Consider the following 16,636-nt stretch of genomic DNA (forward strand, 5'->3'; position numbering starts at 1 on the left):
CGGACTATCTGTGACCGAGAAAGTTTCCATTCGAGCAACAGTTATGAATGAAAGAACGAAATAGATCAGTTGTCGCTTTCGGTAGTTACGCGCGATTTTAAGCAAAACGCACGTGGCCGTTTAATATTTAAGCTTCGTCTATCGTTCTATCTAGTTGCTCGCGTTTCGTTTCGATAAACATAAAGATGCGTTTTAAACGAATTTTTAAAGAAAAATTGAAGAGAAAAATCAGGTGTATCGGTAGCGATTTATCAAATTTTTCTTCAAATTTGAGGGAACTCTTAACGATACAAGGATGCGATTGAATTGAAAATGACTGAAAAACGTTCTTAAATCAAAGCTGTTCGAATACCATATCTAAAAGGAAAGTGGGAGAAAGCGAAATCCTTGTAAAAAGTGTCGGTCGAAGTTAAAAAATTCGATTCGCGTAAGAAAAGGAGCGTTTACATATCATCGAGCTAAAAATAAAAATTGCGACTCGTGGACAAAAAAAAAAGAGAAAAGGAATCACGATTATACGAGTTGGAAGAGCGGAACGTATGAGAGGAAGATGTTGAAAATTTCCGTCGATTAATCATCTATGAATCAGAGCTGAGAAAAATAGAGGAAATGTACAATTACTGCCTATGTTTCGCAATTATAGGAAATAAGAGTGTTATACGTCTATTATCAACACGTGATATCGTTCCGGGAAAAAGTGCATCGTAACTCGAATCCGAGGGTATACATACTCGTCGAATTAATTAACGTTTACGTTAAGACAACCACGCTGTCAAAGCATCAAGATTAGCATTTCCGTCAGTGATGAGCGAAGAGTATTTTTCGCGATACCATTATACTTGTTCGGATAGGATGGTCTCCCAGACGGCACGGTAATAAGATCTTTATACCGTAAAACGAATACCTTAATAATTAAACTTCCGCAATTCCATGTGTCAGAAACGTATTTATATTAAGGCGATTAATTATAAAAAGCGTCGAGCAATCTATCGGCGATTGTTTCTTTATTTTCTATTCGCTTCCCTTCGGTTCTGGAGAACGACATATATATTAATTAGAACGATCCATCTTTGTAGACTGCGTTATAAACACCGCTGTTGCGATCAAATTGCTCCAATTAGCAAAAGAAGATCTTACTAAGACGTGAAATTAATTTTTCGTTGAAATATTCGTGTTATAGTTAAATATAGTTTAACAGTGTCTGTTAAAAGATGCGAATTTTGCGGCGAAGAAATATTTTTTTTTCACGTTTCATTCGAATTTCACCGATATAATTACGAGCCTCGAATTTTGTTACAGAGTTAATAAAATTTCCATATAAGTGCAGGAATACGTTCGCGAGTCACGCGATAGTCACTGTAAAAAGCAACTTTCCTAACGTAAAGCCAAAGCATAAAAGAGAACACGTGACAGATTATTAGAAATAGAACGGAAATGTATCGCTGAGCTGGTTCGAGCGCAATAAACTCTCTTGGATGATCCCTGGCGGTTGTACTCGTTTCGTATTGCTGCTGCTCGCGCAGGTTACGCGTTGAGGTTCGATTTTTCTTTTCGTGTTTTTATTACTTAATCAACGTGGTGGTCGACGTCACGCAACTACCTTCACGATACAATTTTCGCGATTAAATCGTCTCGAAACACTGAAAAGAGCGTTGTCTTAGGTCGCCGAGAACGGCCAACGAGTAGCCGTATTTACGAGCGACGTCGTTCGTCCTCATCGATGCGACGCGACAACATATTTTTCAGTTGTAAATATTTATTAACGACCAATAAGCTATGCAACGCGACGTTTTCGCGAGAACCGTACGGGTTAATTGGTAGCTGGAAATATATATATAAAACGTTGCACCCTAGCAGTCTGCGTTTGACGGTCGGTGAAACCTCGTTTCTAACGCTATTCAATTCGTTCCAAGTAAATGAGGTTTATGTGCCGCTTTGAAGAATGAATTCAATGTTAAGAACGAAAGCTACATCGGGTCGTAATTGAGATAGACAGTGGTCGTTTCGTAGAAAAATTTCGACAGAAACGTTCCGACCTTAAGGATCATTAAAAACGATATAGATATTTACCATTTACCACTGCTATAAGTTATATCTTTTACAAGATCGCAAATTTTTATTACGATCAACAGTTATCGTCAACTACGTTTTGTTTTGTGTTTCTTGCGGCAAAATTGATGAAATTCCATGGAATTTAAATTTCTCCACTTGGATAAAATTCTGTAAAACGATAGACTGCGAATGTTTATGCAATCTTATAACCTTATCCTACCCTATCAAATCTTGCAATAAAGAAATGGAACGTATTTTCCATTCGCCTTCCAAACATTATCACGCAAAGCTTACTTTCACTGTCTTTCCTATATCTTTGCGTATTACACGCACTTTCTCTATTTTTGCACGTTTAAACTTCTCACGAATACATACACATTCGCAATCTACTTATTGCTTTGTTTGAAAATTGTATTATTGTAGTTAACAAGTACTGACAGATACGTACAACACGTTCCAAATTACCTAAAAGCAAAATTAATCAAAAATAAGAAGTACCAGAGTCCGATAGATCGCGTCTTATCGCTTACGAATTAAATTATCCAGTCGTGTACCGCGTTAGTGGCAATTTACGTTCGGTTTAATAAATTTTGTATCTATCACGATTTAGAAACATTTAAGCCCGGGAAACGTAGCAAATACGTATTTGCGCGTGTTATGTCGGAGATAGCACGTATAACTTATTCGTCCGAAAAATCTAAATCACTGTTCTTTAAACATTGTTTCACTCCCCGTGGTGCAACAGAACGGTTACACGTACAAGTAAATCAAAATATAAAAGGGTTAAAAACAACACCGGAAGAGAGTCGAAAATAGAATAGTTAGTCACTGATGGTCGAGCAGCGTGCAGTGTCTATTGGCAAGCCAGAAGTATTTTGGCAAGATATATACAAATCGCAATTAAATCATTCAGGCCCAATGTTACTCCACTAAACTACAAAGAAAAAACTACGAATTCTAATCCATTGGGAATTCATCTTCAAGCGTAACTCCAGTAATTATAACTCTTACCGATCAGATACGTAAATCATTATACATATCGTTATACATTATACATCGTACGAGTATATGATACATTTGCTTTGCACGATTCGAATGATAATACTTACTCGTGCGAGTTTGTATTTAACGTATTTGAGTAAACGTATTAAAAATATCGTAGCGTAAAAGATTTTCGAACATCACACGAAATCCGTTATTCTCGCGTTCTTACGTAAGAGAGGATATAGAAGTACACAGCTTTCGTTTCGTCGTGTCGCGTCGCGTCGTTAGAGAAGTTAAGCAAGCGTTTGGTTAAAGAGTACCGCTACAATTATCGGAAATAAGGCCAGGAATTATATTATAGAAACAGAGAATGCTTCTTCGTTTCCGTAGCCATAACATCTCCTTTCCCATACCTACCAGAGAGTAGAGCTCTGTGTTAGTCGAGCAATTTTCTACTTAAACCTTACAAACGTAATTCTTCGTCTTCATACGTAATTTCTATCGAAAGAAACTTTCACGCTTAAATTCTAATTTGATTTCCCCGTATCATAAATAGACTATGAATTTTTATACGCTTATGCTAATGGTAGAATTCATCTTTATACACATCGAAAGCGTAAAAATGAAACGGCGTAAAAGATGCGAAAGAAAGGAAATGCTTCCGATGGTAAAAAATTAAATTCCACTTATTCGGTTGCGCGATAACGGAGACGCGAATTTGTATAAATTTATTTAACGAATATTCGCGGTCGAATTATAAAAATATCACGCTGCAACGGAACGTTACGACGTTAAACTGGAAAATGAATGTTTAAATTCAGATTCGACGTTCGTCGAATTGACCTTATTGTTAACAGCTAAGTACGAGGGGCCGTCTAACGGAAGAACTTTGTTCGTTTTACGAAGATTAAGGTTAAATGATGTAGAAAGAAGTTCAAACGTAGTTGAGCGCTTATCCTCGTTTGAAAAAAGAAACTACGATCGGACAGCGTGAATTTAGAGTCACCAACGATAGACTATCAAAGTTTCAAAGGTTAATGTGGACTACTTAAGAAGAGGTACATGTACTAGGCAGCGCATATTCTTGGATCAGCTCTCTCGACCCAGTCGCAGACCTGATCGCATTCTCTCGTTAATTTCGCCGATTCGAGTCGGATCGCAAGGCGGACACTTTCTCGGCTACGCGATTGCTTTCCGATTTCTTTGCGTTTTTTTTTTTTTTTCTTTTTTGCATTACGTTTACGCTTTACGCTAATTTCGATAGCCCGCGTAATTTTAATAGAAAGTTGTTCGCTTTGGAAACAAAACGAATTATCAAAGTGTATTTCGATCGCGTATTACCTGCACGCGATTCGATTATTTGACGCCTATTCGTTGCTTAAAATATAAATATCCGGACGATGGATATAACCCGCGCGTGCAACGCGAAACAAACATCGACGTGTTGACCGCGTTTGTACATCGATGCTCGTTCGACTCGTTTGAAAAGTATGTACATAGCAAGAAGCGTCTATGTAGGTACATGGTAGAAGTTTGATTTCGTTAATAAGAAAGCTTCAACTACATAATCGTCGTATGCCAAGAAATTGTAAACCGCGTGTTATAAGTTATAACGAAGCAACTTCTGCTTGGAGTGGAAGCCTCGGCGAAGTCAACGTTCGCGATACAATCAACGAACGATTGGAACCGTACCAACTGGCGTTTACGATGAAGCCTCTACCCAGAACGCGGTATCAATTTCAGAAAACCGTTTTCCTTCGCCGAGGAAACGGATAAAAGGAGGAAAAGCCAACAAGAAAGGAGCAACGTCGATGTTGGACGAAGCATCAGCCGCGGTATGCGGATGCACGATATAAAATGATACAACAAAACTACGCGCGATCATTGAACATTTCCAGTTTCCAGTTTCCATGGCTGCGCGTGCGGTATCGATGGATGATTTACGATTGTATATAAAGAAAGGAAGGAAGAAAGAAAGAGAGAGACAGAGAGAGAGAGAGAGAGAGAGAGAGAAAGAAAGATGGGAAGAAGGAGAGAAAGAAAGAGAGAGAGAGAAAAAAAATGCGATTCACTGGTAGACAGAGTACTCACTGTAATCCGAAGTATCGTCGTTGGAACCGTTTACCGTGCCATCTGGCAGGATCTGCAAATGCCGATTCTTGATGTACATCTGGATTTTCCGGGAAGCGCCAGTGATGTGCGACAAATTGGCCGATCGTTCTGCCCTCACGCCGGCGTCACCCATTAAATCAACCGGGGCGGCACTCACTGCACTGATAACTGTACCAATCGTCAACACACTCAACCCGGTTGTACTCGGTTTCGCACTGTAGTTAACCACACTTGATTTACGAAGTCCGCACTGTCCGAACGCGACGAGGAACAACAGTAACGCTAACTGAATGTACGTTGAACGGTTGTTAGAGCACACGCGTTTCTTCTTCCTCGTTCCACGGTCACTTCTCGTCAAGGACTCCTGGTGATCGAACGAAGGAAAGTCGGTCTGCCGGCACTGGCCATCGGTACTCGCCACGACCTTGGTGACGCGCGACTCGCTACTCCAGGAATTCGTCGCGTCGTCCACCACTTCCTTCCACGTTTCATCGGCCAAGGACGGGAGCGCGCTCGGCACCGATACGAACTTCTCGTATCTCGTCCGATCGCCCGATCTCGAAGGGTCGTTCGACTGACTAGAGAACCGCGCTGCTGACTTCCCTATTGGGACATGGCTCGCGAGGCGATACCGCGGCCAATTGCGAGTCGCGGTTGACAGGCCGCAACGTTTCGAGCAGCGGCTGGCTTCTTCTTCGCCTTCTCGTTCGTGACTTCGGTGCCGATTCCGATGTCGACTATGACCCGTATCGTTTTCGTGTTTGCTCGAAGGCACCGGAAGCCTGGTCGAATCGAGTCTCCGGTTCGTTTCGCGTTCTACCGAATACTCGTCTTGTCCCGATCGTGTCTCCGTTATCGCCTCTTGGTCGATCGGCGACCGGTCCACGACGATCGCATCGCCGAGTCGCGATTCCGGTTGCACCGGATAGAAACTATTTTCACGATAATGCACGTTCTCGCGTCGAATCGTACACGACAGCGCGTCGTTCGACGGCTGCCGATGACGATTGGAAACATCGTCGAACGCGATGTTACGCGGCTCCGCTCGTCGAAATCCTCGGAATCCGGAACGGCTGGACGACGATGTGTCACCGGTTCGACGAAAGGAGAAACCAAAGCAACGACGAGACTCGAGGGCTTTGCTATCGAGCGATTGGTTTTCGTCGATCCGCGGAAGTCGGCGTACGATCGTCAACGTTCCGACAACTCTATTCTCGCCGCACAAGGAAGACTCGGTGGAAACTGACGCTACGATTGGTATCGGGCAGTCGGCACGGTAATCACAGTGCAGCACCCTTGGCCCGCCCGTGTCGATCTCAGCGGGCATGACGGTCTCATCCACACTCCTTTCCGAGCCCTCCTTCTTATCTACACGCCACTTTCTTCACTCTTTTATCTTAATATCTCTTTCACTTTCCCTTTCTTTTTTTCTTCTTTTTTCCTTCTTCTTTCTCGTTTCTCTTCTTTTTCTTCTTCTTCTTCTTCTTCTTCTTCTTCTTCTTCTTCTTCTTCTTCCTATTTTCTTTCCTTCGATAATTCGTTTGCTTTTCCTAGATTCGTTTGCGTCTTGAAATTTCTGCTCGTTCGTTATCGTCGTAGTGGTCGTTATCGTCGTTCGATGGATTAAATCAAAAACACGGCACGCAATTCGTACGACGGGTCGTAGAGGGAATCACACGAGCGTAGAAAATTCAGCTCCACGATGCAAGTCCACCTCATCCTCGTTGGTTTACTTTTGCCTCGGACACAACCACCGCTGGAACAAGATTCTCTCGGAACACTGAAGATGTAGCAGCAACTGGCCCGCCGTTATCGTCCATTTACCGCGTTTCCGATACTCTCGCATTATTGCGGACCCCCGTGGCTGCGATTCTACCGCGGCCAACACCGATCCTCCACGAACTGATCGACGAGGACTCGATCTCGTCGACGGACGATCCGTGTGGCTCGTCAACGCGAACCGGAAGATCGACGACGCGCGCCAGTCAGAACGGCTTGTTCGCGAAGATAGGGAACCACGGAATTGGTTTACGAGGTAGCATCGAGGCGACGTGCGATGGATCCTGAATGCAAACGACCGACTAGATCGTCGAGGCTTCCTGTGCCCGATATCGCCGAGGGTACTCGTTACACTGCGAATGATCCTGGCTGAAGATCGGTCGTGCAGCCGGTAACCGAACGAAAAGGCGAACGACGACACTGAATTAGCGACAAAGCAGGCGAAAGGATCGTTGCTCGCTCGTCTTTAATCGGTTTTGTCGAGGCACGCAGGTTGATGCTACCGATTACCTTCGTCGACTTGGCTCTATCCCTCTCTCTTAGTCCCTCTATCAATCGCAAGAACTTCCACCGACACGTTACTCGTACCGCCTTAACGGGTTTCTCTCTCTCTTTCTTCCTCCCTCTCTACCACAGCTCCACCACCACCTCCTCTTCTTCCTCTTCCTCCCCCTCTTTCTCTGTCTTCTTCTATATCACCGTTTCTCTTTCGCTCGACGGCTCTCCCTCCCCCTGGCTGCCGTGGGAGAGCGTATCCTTCCGGAGTCGCCAAGGGTCGTAATCACGCGCGTACTTCTTTCTCGCGAAATACTCTTCTTTCGGTCAGGAATGAGATATCACCGCTAATGTCATCGCTACTAGATGCTACTTTTTTTCTTCTCCCCTTTCTTCTTCCTTTTCCTCTTCTTCGCCTCCTTCTCTTACTTCTTTTCCTCCTACTACTCCTCCTCCTCCTCCTCTTTCTCCTGCTTCTTCTTCTTCTTCTTCTTTTGCTTCTTCTTCTGCTTCTCACCACTCCGAAGAATCGGTGCAACGTATAATTACGTTCGCGAAAGTTGGCTCGTGCACACTACACACGAGTAACAGCACGACCGATACGTGTCGCGTTGTTCGCCACGAGCACGCACGTTCGTCGCACGCACCGCGAGCAAACACCTGGCAAGACCCGCTATCACACCGCGATTCTTCTACTTCCCGGTTTGCTTTGACAAACAATCGAACGGAACGCGATGCGCGCAAAAAGCGACGCGAGGGTAAAAGGAAAACAGCTAACGACCTCCGTGCGTGTGACACTGGACCACGCCACACCGGTTACTTTACGCGAACTTAAAGCGACGAAAACGAAAAAGCCAAAGTGGATCCGCCAGTGGAGAGTTGCCGCGCGACCATGAGTCGCGATAACTTTCGAATCCCTCGTGACCGATCGTCGTTCCAAGGATCCACCACGATTTTCCACCACCGCGTGCGCTACTCGCCGATTTTTCTGTCTTGCGATTCACGACTCACATCGGGAGAAGCGAGATGCGGCAAACGACCACGACAACGACGACGGCGACGACGACGACGACGACGACGACGACGACGACGACGACGACGACGACGGCGACTACGACGACGACGACGACGACGACGACGACGACGACGACGACGACGATCGCGGTAAACACCAAAGTTAGTTGGAAAATTTGCTGACGTATGGAAACGGACGAATCGTCGCTCTGTTTGATTCGGATGGTTGGCGATTCGTCAAACCGAACGATCGAATGTTTGTCGCGCGATGTCGTGGTTCGTGTCGTTATTATTAGGAGGTCGGGGGTAGTCCGGTAAAGTCGACGGGGTTATCTGGCAGGTCGGATGGTGGCGGTGCGGCGTCCGAGAAACTACTGAACGAGTGGCGCGGTTCTCTTCTCCGGCTCGGTTCGGGCACGCTCCTCGGTTCGCTCTCGTAGAGAGATCGACACACCAGCACACGGGCCGGCAGCAGCCGAGAGTGAAACCAATACCAGCGCGCGGGGATCGACTCGACTCGCTACTCACACGGGCCCGCAGCATCCATCCCATCCCGTCCTCGTAGTTGTAGTAGTAGCCGTCGTCCCGTTTCGTCCCGTTCTGCTTCGTACCGTGTCGTCCCGATTCCGTCCCATCCCAGAGCGACGCAGCACGCGACAGATCTGGATGCTCGCTCGCTCTCGTCCACTACCTCACCATCACGACCACCACGCGCCTCTTCTTCTCCCTCTCTTCTTTCGCGCTACTCCCCTCCTCCTCTTCCCTTATACCGCCTCTTATTCCTTCTCTTACTTCGCTCCTATCTCCCTCTTACGTTCTACCTGTCTACCTGTGCTCTTTCTTTTCACCGCCTTCCTCACCTTCCTTTCCTTCTTTCACTGCATTTACTCCCCTATCTCTTTCTGTCTCTCCTTGTATTCCTTCTTTCTTGTCCTCGCCTTTTTTCGTAATACCTCTTTTGCTTCAACTTTTGCTTCTCCTTCTTCTTCTTCTTCTTCTTCTTCTTCTTCCTCCTCCTCCTCCTCCTGCTCTTCTTCTTCCTCCACCTCCTCCTCCTCGTCGTCGTCCTCCTCCTCCTCGCCCTTTCTTCCCTCGTTCTTTCTCCGATCCTTCCTCTTTCGCACCAGTTCGTACGTCACCGCGCTTTCCTCCGATTCCCTGGAATTCCACGGAGACGTCACTCGCCTCTTGCGATTAGCAACATCGCTCTTTCGCTCTCTATTCCTCTTCTTTTCCTGCTTCTCGAATCTGACCTCTGATTTCCGTCTATTTTGAACCGTGCTATTATTTCACGGCACGGTGTGTCTTTAGGAAGGTCGCCGGTAGAGGAACGATAAAAGCCTATCCGGGGCGGGCTAGAGAAAGAGGAAGCCCGTTAACAAGGCCGCGAAGGACGCACGCGAACACCTGCAAACCTGGCAAGATAAATCGCTCAGAAATCGCCTGTTGCACACGCGCCCGTGTCACGATTCCTCCACCTCGTCTTCCTTGTCGCTGCGCTCGTCGTCGATTCCCGATCCTGCTTCGATCGTTTCTCTCTCGTCCCGTTCCGACCTATTTGCTTCTCTTACCTTATATTTTACACAGTCTTCCTTTGCCTTCCTCCGCCTTCCACCGCGCTTTCTTCCGACGTCTCTTCCACCCTTGTCCCGTCTCTTTCCCTTCGATCCGATCTCAGTTTCCCTCCTCTTTTTGCTAACGGAAACTCGGTCTCCTCCTTCTTTCTCAGTTTCTTTTCACGCCGCGCTTCGCAAACGCGCGACTGCTGTAGGATCAGCTACGGCACGCACCAGTTCTCGTTTCCTTCGGCTCCTTCGTTTCCTTTTCATTCTTCCTTAGACACGAGCGAAAGCCCTATCGAGGTCAGCCGTGCGTATCTGCAAACAGTAACAAGGTCGATCCTTCAGTCCCAATGGGCAAAAGTTTTCGTTTTCCCTGCGATACCCGCGGATCATCTCGCTTTTCTTTTGTCATCATCGCGAAAATACCCGTAGAACCGCGGGGACGCAGCAATTGTAAGCACGAGTCGGTCGTAAGCTCGTCAAACGACAAGCCACCTTGGTCACGGTTTTTGTTCCAAGCGATCCTGCCTTCCAGGAATTTCGCGGAACCAGGCTAAGCGGAATTTCGAGAATTATTCGGCGACGCAACCATGTTTATACGTACATACATAGTCTCGACGTTTACGCGTTTCGACCATCCAACGATAAAGTTACAATTTCTCAAGTACGATCGAATTGAAACTTTTAACTACGATCGCTAAAATAGTCGACTTATCGATAATTGTCCGCTTCGTAACTTTTATCTCGAGCCAATTTATTTTTTCTACTGTGTCGCTCTTCTATCCAGCCGCTGATATCTAGCGGATGTTTTTCTTTATTTTTATACTACTTTATGCGATACGGCGATGCCGAATAGCAAATTTCATCGTTCTTCTTGCAATTTTGCGTTACTCGGTGCGTAACAAGTTTCTATGCAACGTAATTACGCGTATTTAAATTTCTACTTATCTATTTTTATTAACTAACACGGCTACTTCCTGTTTATTGCGATACAATTTCGATAAGATAAGTTTGACGACAGCGAAAGTTTGAATTAATCGATATTCTATATATAGACGGTATTATTCGCAATTTCTTGAGAAACCGATTTTTTTTAACAAACATTTTTAAATTCCACGTACACGTCGTACACGGAATTGATTCCTCGATAAAAATTAAACATAAGAATATCGATTATTTCGCGATTAAGAGGACGATTATTCGCGATATTCGAGGTGCTGATGCTATTTCAGCTCGACGATCGGTATATCGTTATGTAAATTGTAGTGTATCTGAAATTGAATATTTTTCTTATCTTAAGCAAGTGTAAGAAATGTTTTTCATCGCTTAGAATACGTTTAAATACGGAACATGAAATCCTATCAAAACCAAAGCAGAAAGGAGATTATGAAACGTGCTGGTATATATTTTTAATAATGTAGCCTTCGCATCTGACACAGCCACGGTCAACCGATAAATAGTTGCATCGCGATCTCGATTGCAACGTTATTATCATAATGTGCTATAGAAATACCGTCGAATACGTACGTACATTGTTAGCGAAACCAGACATCCGAGATAACGCCTATCGATCGTACGTAGTATGTATCTATTTTCGCTATAGCATTTTCTCACTATGAAATACGTACGTTGTTAACGAAACCAGACGTCCAAAATTACACCTATCGATATACATAGTATCTATTTTCACAGTATCATTCATCCATGCATCGATCCATTCGAGTTACGACTTTGATCTCAACTTTGCCTGTTCGAACGAAACGAGCTATACTAGAACGATACCTGTCACAAAGGGGGGAAAAAATGAGGAAGGAGACGAAAAATAAGGAAACGTAGGTGTAGAAGGAAAACGGACAAAAATGAGAGAGAAATAAAGGAGGAAAGGATCACGCATCGGGTATGCGGTTTGAAGGGGCTTAATAGCGACTTTTTCGGGGAAAACTATCTCATCTGGTAGAACGGACTACAAACAGCTTCTATGGCGTGTACAAAGATAAAGGGAAGATACCATTCATCGAGGATCGCCTCGCGACATACCTTCAGTCTTCGACTTTTACGAGGCGCGTCAAATTTCCACCGTTGTCGAACATCTCGTAGTTGCTCTCCAAGATAGCTGATGGTAGTTCCACGATTTCTTCGGATTTTTCGTTCGACCCATTCTGGAAATATTTTCCTATTGCCGCAGAAGCATACTCGCTGTCAGCTGACCACGGACAACGTTAAACTTGTGTCGATTGTTCGGTCAAAACCAAGTCATCGAGTCACTTAGCAAGCATTTACCGCGCGCCTCGTAAATACGAAAGAATACCGCCGCTGATGCGACGGCTTGGAAAAATGACGAAATGGACATCGGTGAGCGTCGATAAACACCGAAAGGACCTATGCCCGTGCGTGTAGAAGATTAGAACATTAGAAGGCGCCACGACACGGTGATTCACATTCTTACGTACGGTGCTTGCGTCTCTTCGCTCGTACGACTGCTACTCGCTTCGGTTACCCGAAATGAAAATATTAAAATAAATATTCGGACGAGATGCATCGTAATCGCGTGGAAGACACAAACTGCTAGAATTTTTACGATAACTACGATCTAACGACTTTGTTTATGGTTACACATGGAATGGACGAACCTAACAATTTTCGTTGTAATGCCAAATATCAAAATTTCGATTTTTCTCGCATTTTCTACGATTGTTTCAAGTTTGTACATGTTAAAAAAATACGTACCATCTTTAAATAAAAAATAGGTATACGTTTTATACAAACTCTTATGTAATCGCAAGATTATCCAAGTTTGTTTCCAAGAGAGACACGTGCACTTTCAACGTAACTGTGTAAGGCAATGCACGTATATGGTCGAAAATATTCTATAAACAGCCATTCAACTACGGAGCATTTGCGTTTGTTTGGTACAATCGAAGGTATCCGGTGCCGTCTGATGCTCGACATTTGCGTTTACGCGAAACGTGAATTGATCGTGTAATGTCGTAACATAGACTGTAATTCAGCTCACTATTAATTCGATCGTCGTAACCTCGATCGTTTCTCTCGCGTACTCTTATTACCGGTGAAACACACAACACGTGGCAATTTCAGTCAAATCAACGTCGCGACCCACCGAATGAAGAACGATCGGTTGAAAGGAACTCGATACAAATATTTAAGCGATCTTTCCAATGCTTCTGCAGGTTGATTTCCAGTAGCGAACACTTTCCTTGTCAGAGGCAGCCTTATACAAATTTAACAATTATTAATCGACACTGACGCTCGTATATAAAATACAACATTTAGGGTTCGCTTTATAGTGGAATGATTTGCTGTAGAAACATTTTCAATAACAGATAATTTCAATCCGTGTGCGTATTTCAACGAGCTGCGGTTCGCAGAAATCACGAAATAGAGTTATAGATATACGTGGAAAATCTGGCGACAGAATTTTCCGATCGGCTTAATATGACATAAGTTCTATCTACGAACAAAAAGGAAAGAAACTAATTGTAAGAGAATTTGCCGCGGAAAGTATTAACCCGCGTATAAACAAAAACTGGACGTAGAGAACTAATAACGTAATAATTCATCTCGCGCGTTAACACTAATTTTTATCCGCAATCCCGGTTCGTGTTCAGCGAATCATGAAATTCTACCACTTTACCAGTAGATTCCTGAGAAATGCACTATAAAATACAACCAGAAGAGCCACGTTCCAAATGTATATACAATACGTACATACGTATATGTAAACACGGAGATCGCACTATTAGATGTTAAACTCGCATTACGAGTGATTAAACGCGGCCAATTTATAATACTGTGAATGTTTAATTACACCGGTGACCGCTCAACCGGACCAGATCTATAAATATAAATCGACGTAAATTTCAATAAGTGGGCGTAAATACATATTGGTCTAGGCTTCCGAGATAAGTCGACGTGCGTTGGGGCCAGACCCGTCTTAACGACATTATTAAATCAACGAATAATATGTAACCGAACGTCGCGGAAGAAATCATTGAGCTTGCTCTATTATTAAGAAATTTCAATTCGCATAATTATTGCTTTGGAGGCAGATAAGCGCGAGCCTCGATTCATAAATTACAGCCGAATTCTCTCCACCCATTTCTAACAGCTCGAAGCCCACGCGTTCGCGGCTACACCCGCCAGAGCAGCGTATTCTCGGGGAAAAGGAACAACCGCGATAAGCGCGAATATAATACGATACTAAATAAAGTAAAATTTATCAGAAATTCCAAAAATTTCAATCACTCGGAAAGTTATTTCCGAAGAGAATCAACTCTTTAGCAGGCGTATCGTGTTCACGATCACGTACTACAAACGATATATACGTACTTTATTACGTGAGAATCGTCGTGAAAAAATGATAAATGGTTTCAAAGCTAGGTCCGAGACATTCGTGCCGAATGTGTTAAACGAATAGTATTACGTACTACTACCGATAATCCATTAAGACTTATATCGGTCTTTGCCATTCCTTGAAAACGTTAATTTTAGGCTACGACCAGATGGAAATGTTTTGATCGAAAGTGACTGGAATTACATTTATTACTTGCAAGATTTATGATGTAATACTGCACGAGTAATGGATCGTTTAAATGGTTAATGCTTTCCGTATGGCCATTGGAATAGTTAACCTACGCGCTATTGTAGGGAATTTCACTTTTCTATCTAGTGACAGATAATAAAGTTCTAAGAGATACATATGTGCATACGTGTGCAATAAAGCACTCATTAATAATAAAGCATTCTTGCAGTTATATCTAGTAATAATTTAACGTTTATTGTTTAAAAAAAAAGTTGCTTTCCTGACATTTTCAACGTTTGATTAGTAAATAATCTTAATGTAATTCTTAAGTGAAAAGTTGCTACTTATATCTCATCGCCGGATGTAATAACAAGGAAACTTGGAAACATATAAACAAGTGCTTCTGCTTCTTTCCTTACAACTAGTTTTTCTTATTTCGATGCGATGCGCGCTGGGCGATCAAAGAGTGGCAGAAGAAACGGACGAAGCGAATGAAATAATACGAAAGAAATAGGGGGCGGAGGGACGATCGAAGATGATCGGCTGTCGATTCTCGATCGTTGACGATCTCTTAGGTCCTAGACGATCGGTCAAGTGCCACGATCTTATCGTTGACACTGTCTCAAATATATCAAACTAGACAGAGTTCCGCAATTTTTTAACACATAACTGCCTTCATTCGGGCTTAACAGCGAGCTGTTCTTCGTTAGAAGCATCGTTTTGTGTCAAAATAGAAGGGAGCAATTACGTCGAATAAGGTTATCTTCGGCGAAAGAACGAGGATAAAAGGAACTGCATGGCGATGCATTCTTTTTCATCGTGCATCGTGGTTCGCGCAATATCGACCCTCCAGACCTTCCACCCGTGCTTAATTTCGTGGTTCTTGCGTATTTTGTTAAATTGTTTCAAGTTTCTTGTTGATTCTCTTTTGTTTTTGACGTATAATAAAGTTTATGAACGGTCGAAGGACTCAATTTGGGTTAGGTATCTACTTAAGAGGAAGGGGATCAAATTGTGAGGGACAATAAGCGTAAACTGAGAAACGTTAACCGTAATTGGTCAATTTTGGGAAACGTAGGTTTACATGTTGAAATTCCGTCGTCGTGTCGCGTCGTTTCGAAGAAAGGATACGAAAGATAATTAAGAACGAAAGAAGATAGAAAGTTTAATCGAGAGACGAAGATAAAAGGTAGAGACGCTAACGAAGTAATAAAACTTTTAGCGCATTTTAAACGATAATGGATCTATCATCGAACTATTCTATTTTCAATTAAATCGATGGAAGAGAGATATACTAATTGCTCGAGATCTCACTGTTCCGATAAAGCTAGCAGATATGTGATTTCGCTTGATATAGATAAACGCGATCGAACTGGATATCGTAAAGAGCAACTGTAGGATCAAATATAAAAATGTGTTTTTAAATATTTTAAAATATTTTGTTTCTTCCACGTGAGTTATGTAAAATTTAATTTAACTTTTAATATTTTTGTTGGCTTAAAAATCCTAATGTCATTATAAATACGTGTAAACGATTTTAGAGTATGAGAAAATGCACTGTCGTGTTATAATAAATGTACATTGATTTTATCGGTAATAAATAATTCAACAGAGCTAATTTTATTACCGCATCGACTAATGACACCTGTCAGTCTAGGGACATTTACCTATAATTACTTTCATATGGAATAAACGTTTTTCCTTTCATTGAACTTATGCACAAACGGCCTCGCGTCTAGTAGCTAATCTCCATTTTTCCTCACCCAAGAGCAGATACCATCGAATTTCTAAACAACTTTCGCATTTTCTCAATGTCTCTTAAATCTTTTTATTTTTTTCTGTCGGTTTATTTGTTTATTAATTACCTACGTATATATATAGTCGCCTCGTAAAATAAGTTAAGGGTCTTACGTTAACTTCATTTCCATGGCGAATTTATATTTAAATATGAATAAACGGGAACTCTTTTCATAATTCAGTGGAACGTTCGACGTGTGTTTATGAAATTTGTAGATATTTTCACGCATTAGCGTTAACTAGATTCTTTCAACAATAGCAACTTAACGAAATGTATCTAAATCAGGGTTTCGATCCTGAC

The 16,636-nt window shown here is 43.0% G+C and overlaps 1 protein-coding gene across 8 annotated transcripts in view; it reads right to left on the reverse strand.

The window, feature by feature from the left end:
* Nucleotides 1-16,636, reverse strand: part of LOC100646960 — a 228,989-nt gene that overhangs the window by 134,373 nt on the left and 77,980 nt on the right. For 7 of the 8 annotated variants that reach the window (XR_007225971.1, XR_007225973.1, XR_001099216.3 and 4 more), the window contains one exon: nt 5,128-10,313. Coding sequence is in view for 2 of the 8 variants with exons in the window: in XM_012314775.3 (XP_012170165.1) it covers nt 5,128-6,475 (1,348 nt within the window). In the remaining 6 variants the exon portion in view is untranslated. The remainder of the gene's footprint in view (nt 1-5,127; nt 10,314-16,636) is intronic. The other variant, XR_007225972.1, reaches the window with a different exon arrangement.

The sequence above is a fragment of the Bombus terrestris genome, chromosome 12 (genome assembly GCF_910591885.1).
Source record: "Bombus terrestris chromosome 12, iyBomTerr1.2, whole genome shotgun sequence".
Taxonomy (NCBI): Eukaryota; Metazoa; Arthropoda; class Insecta; order Hymenoptera; family Apidae; genus Bombus; species Bombus terrestris.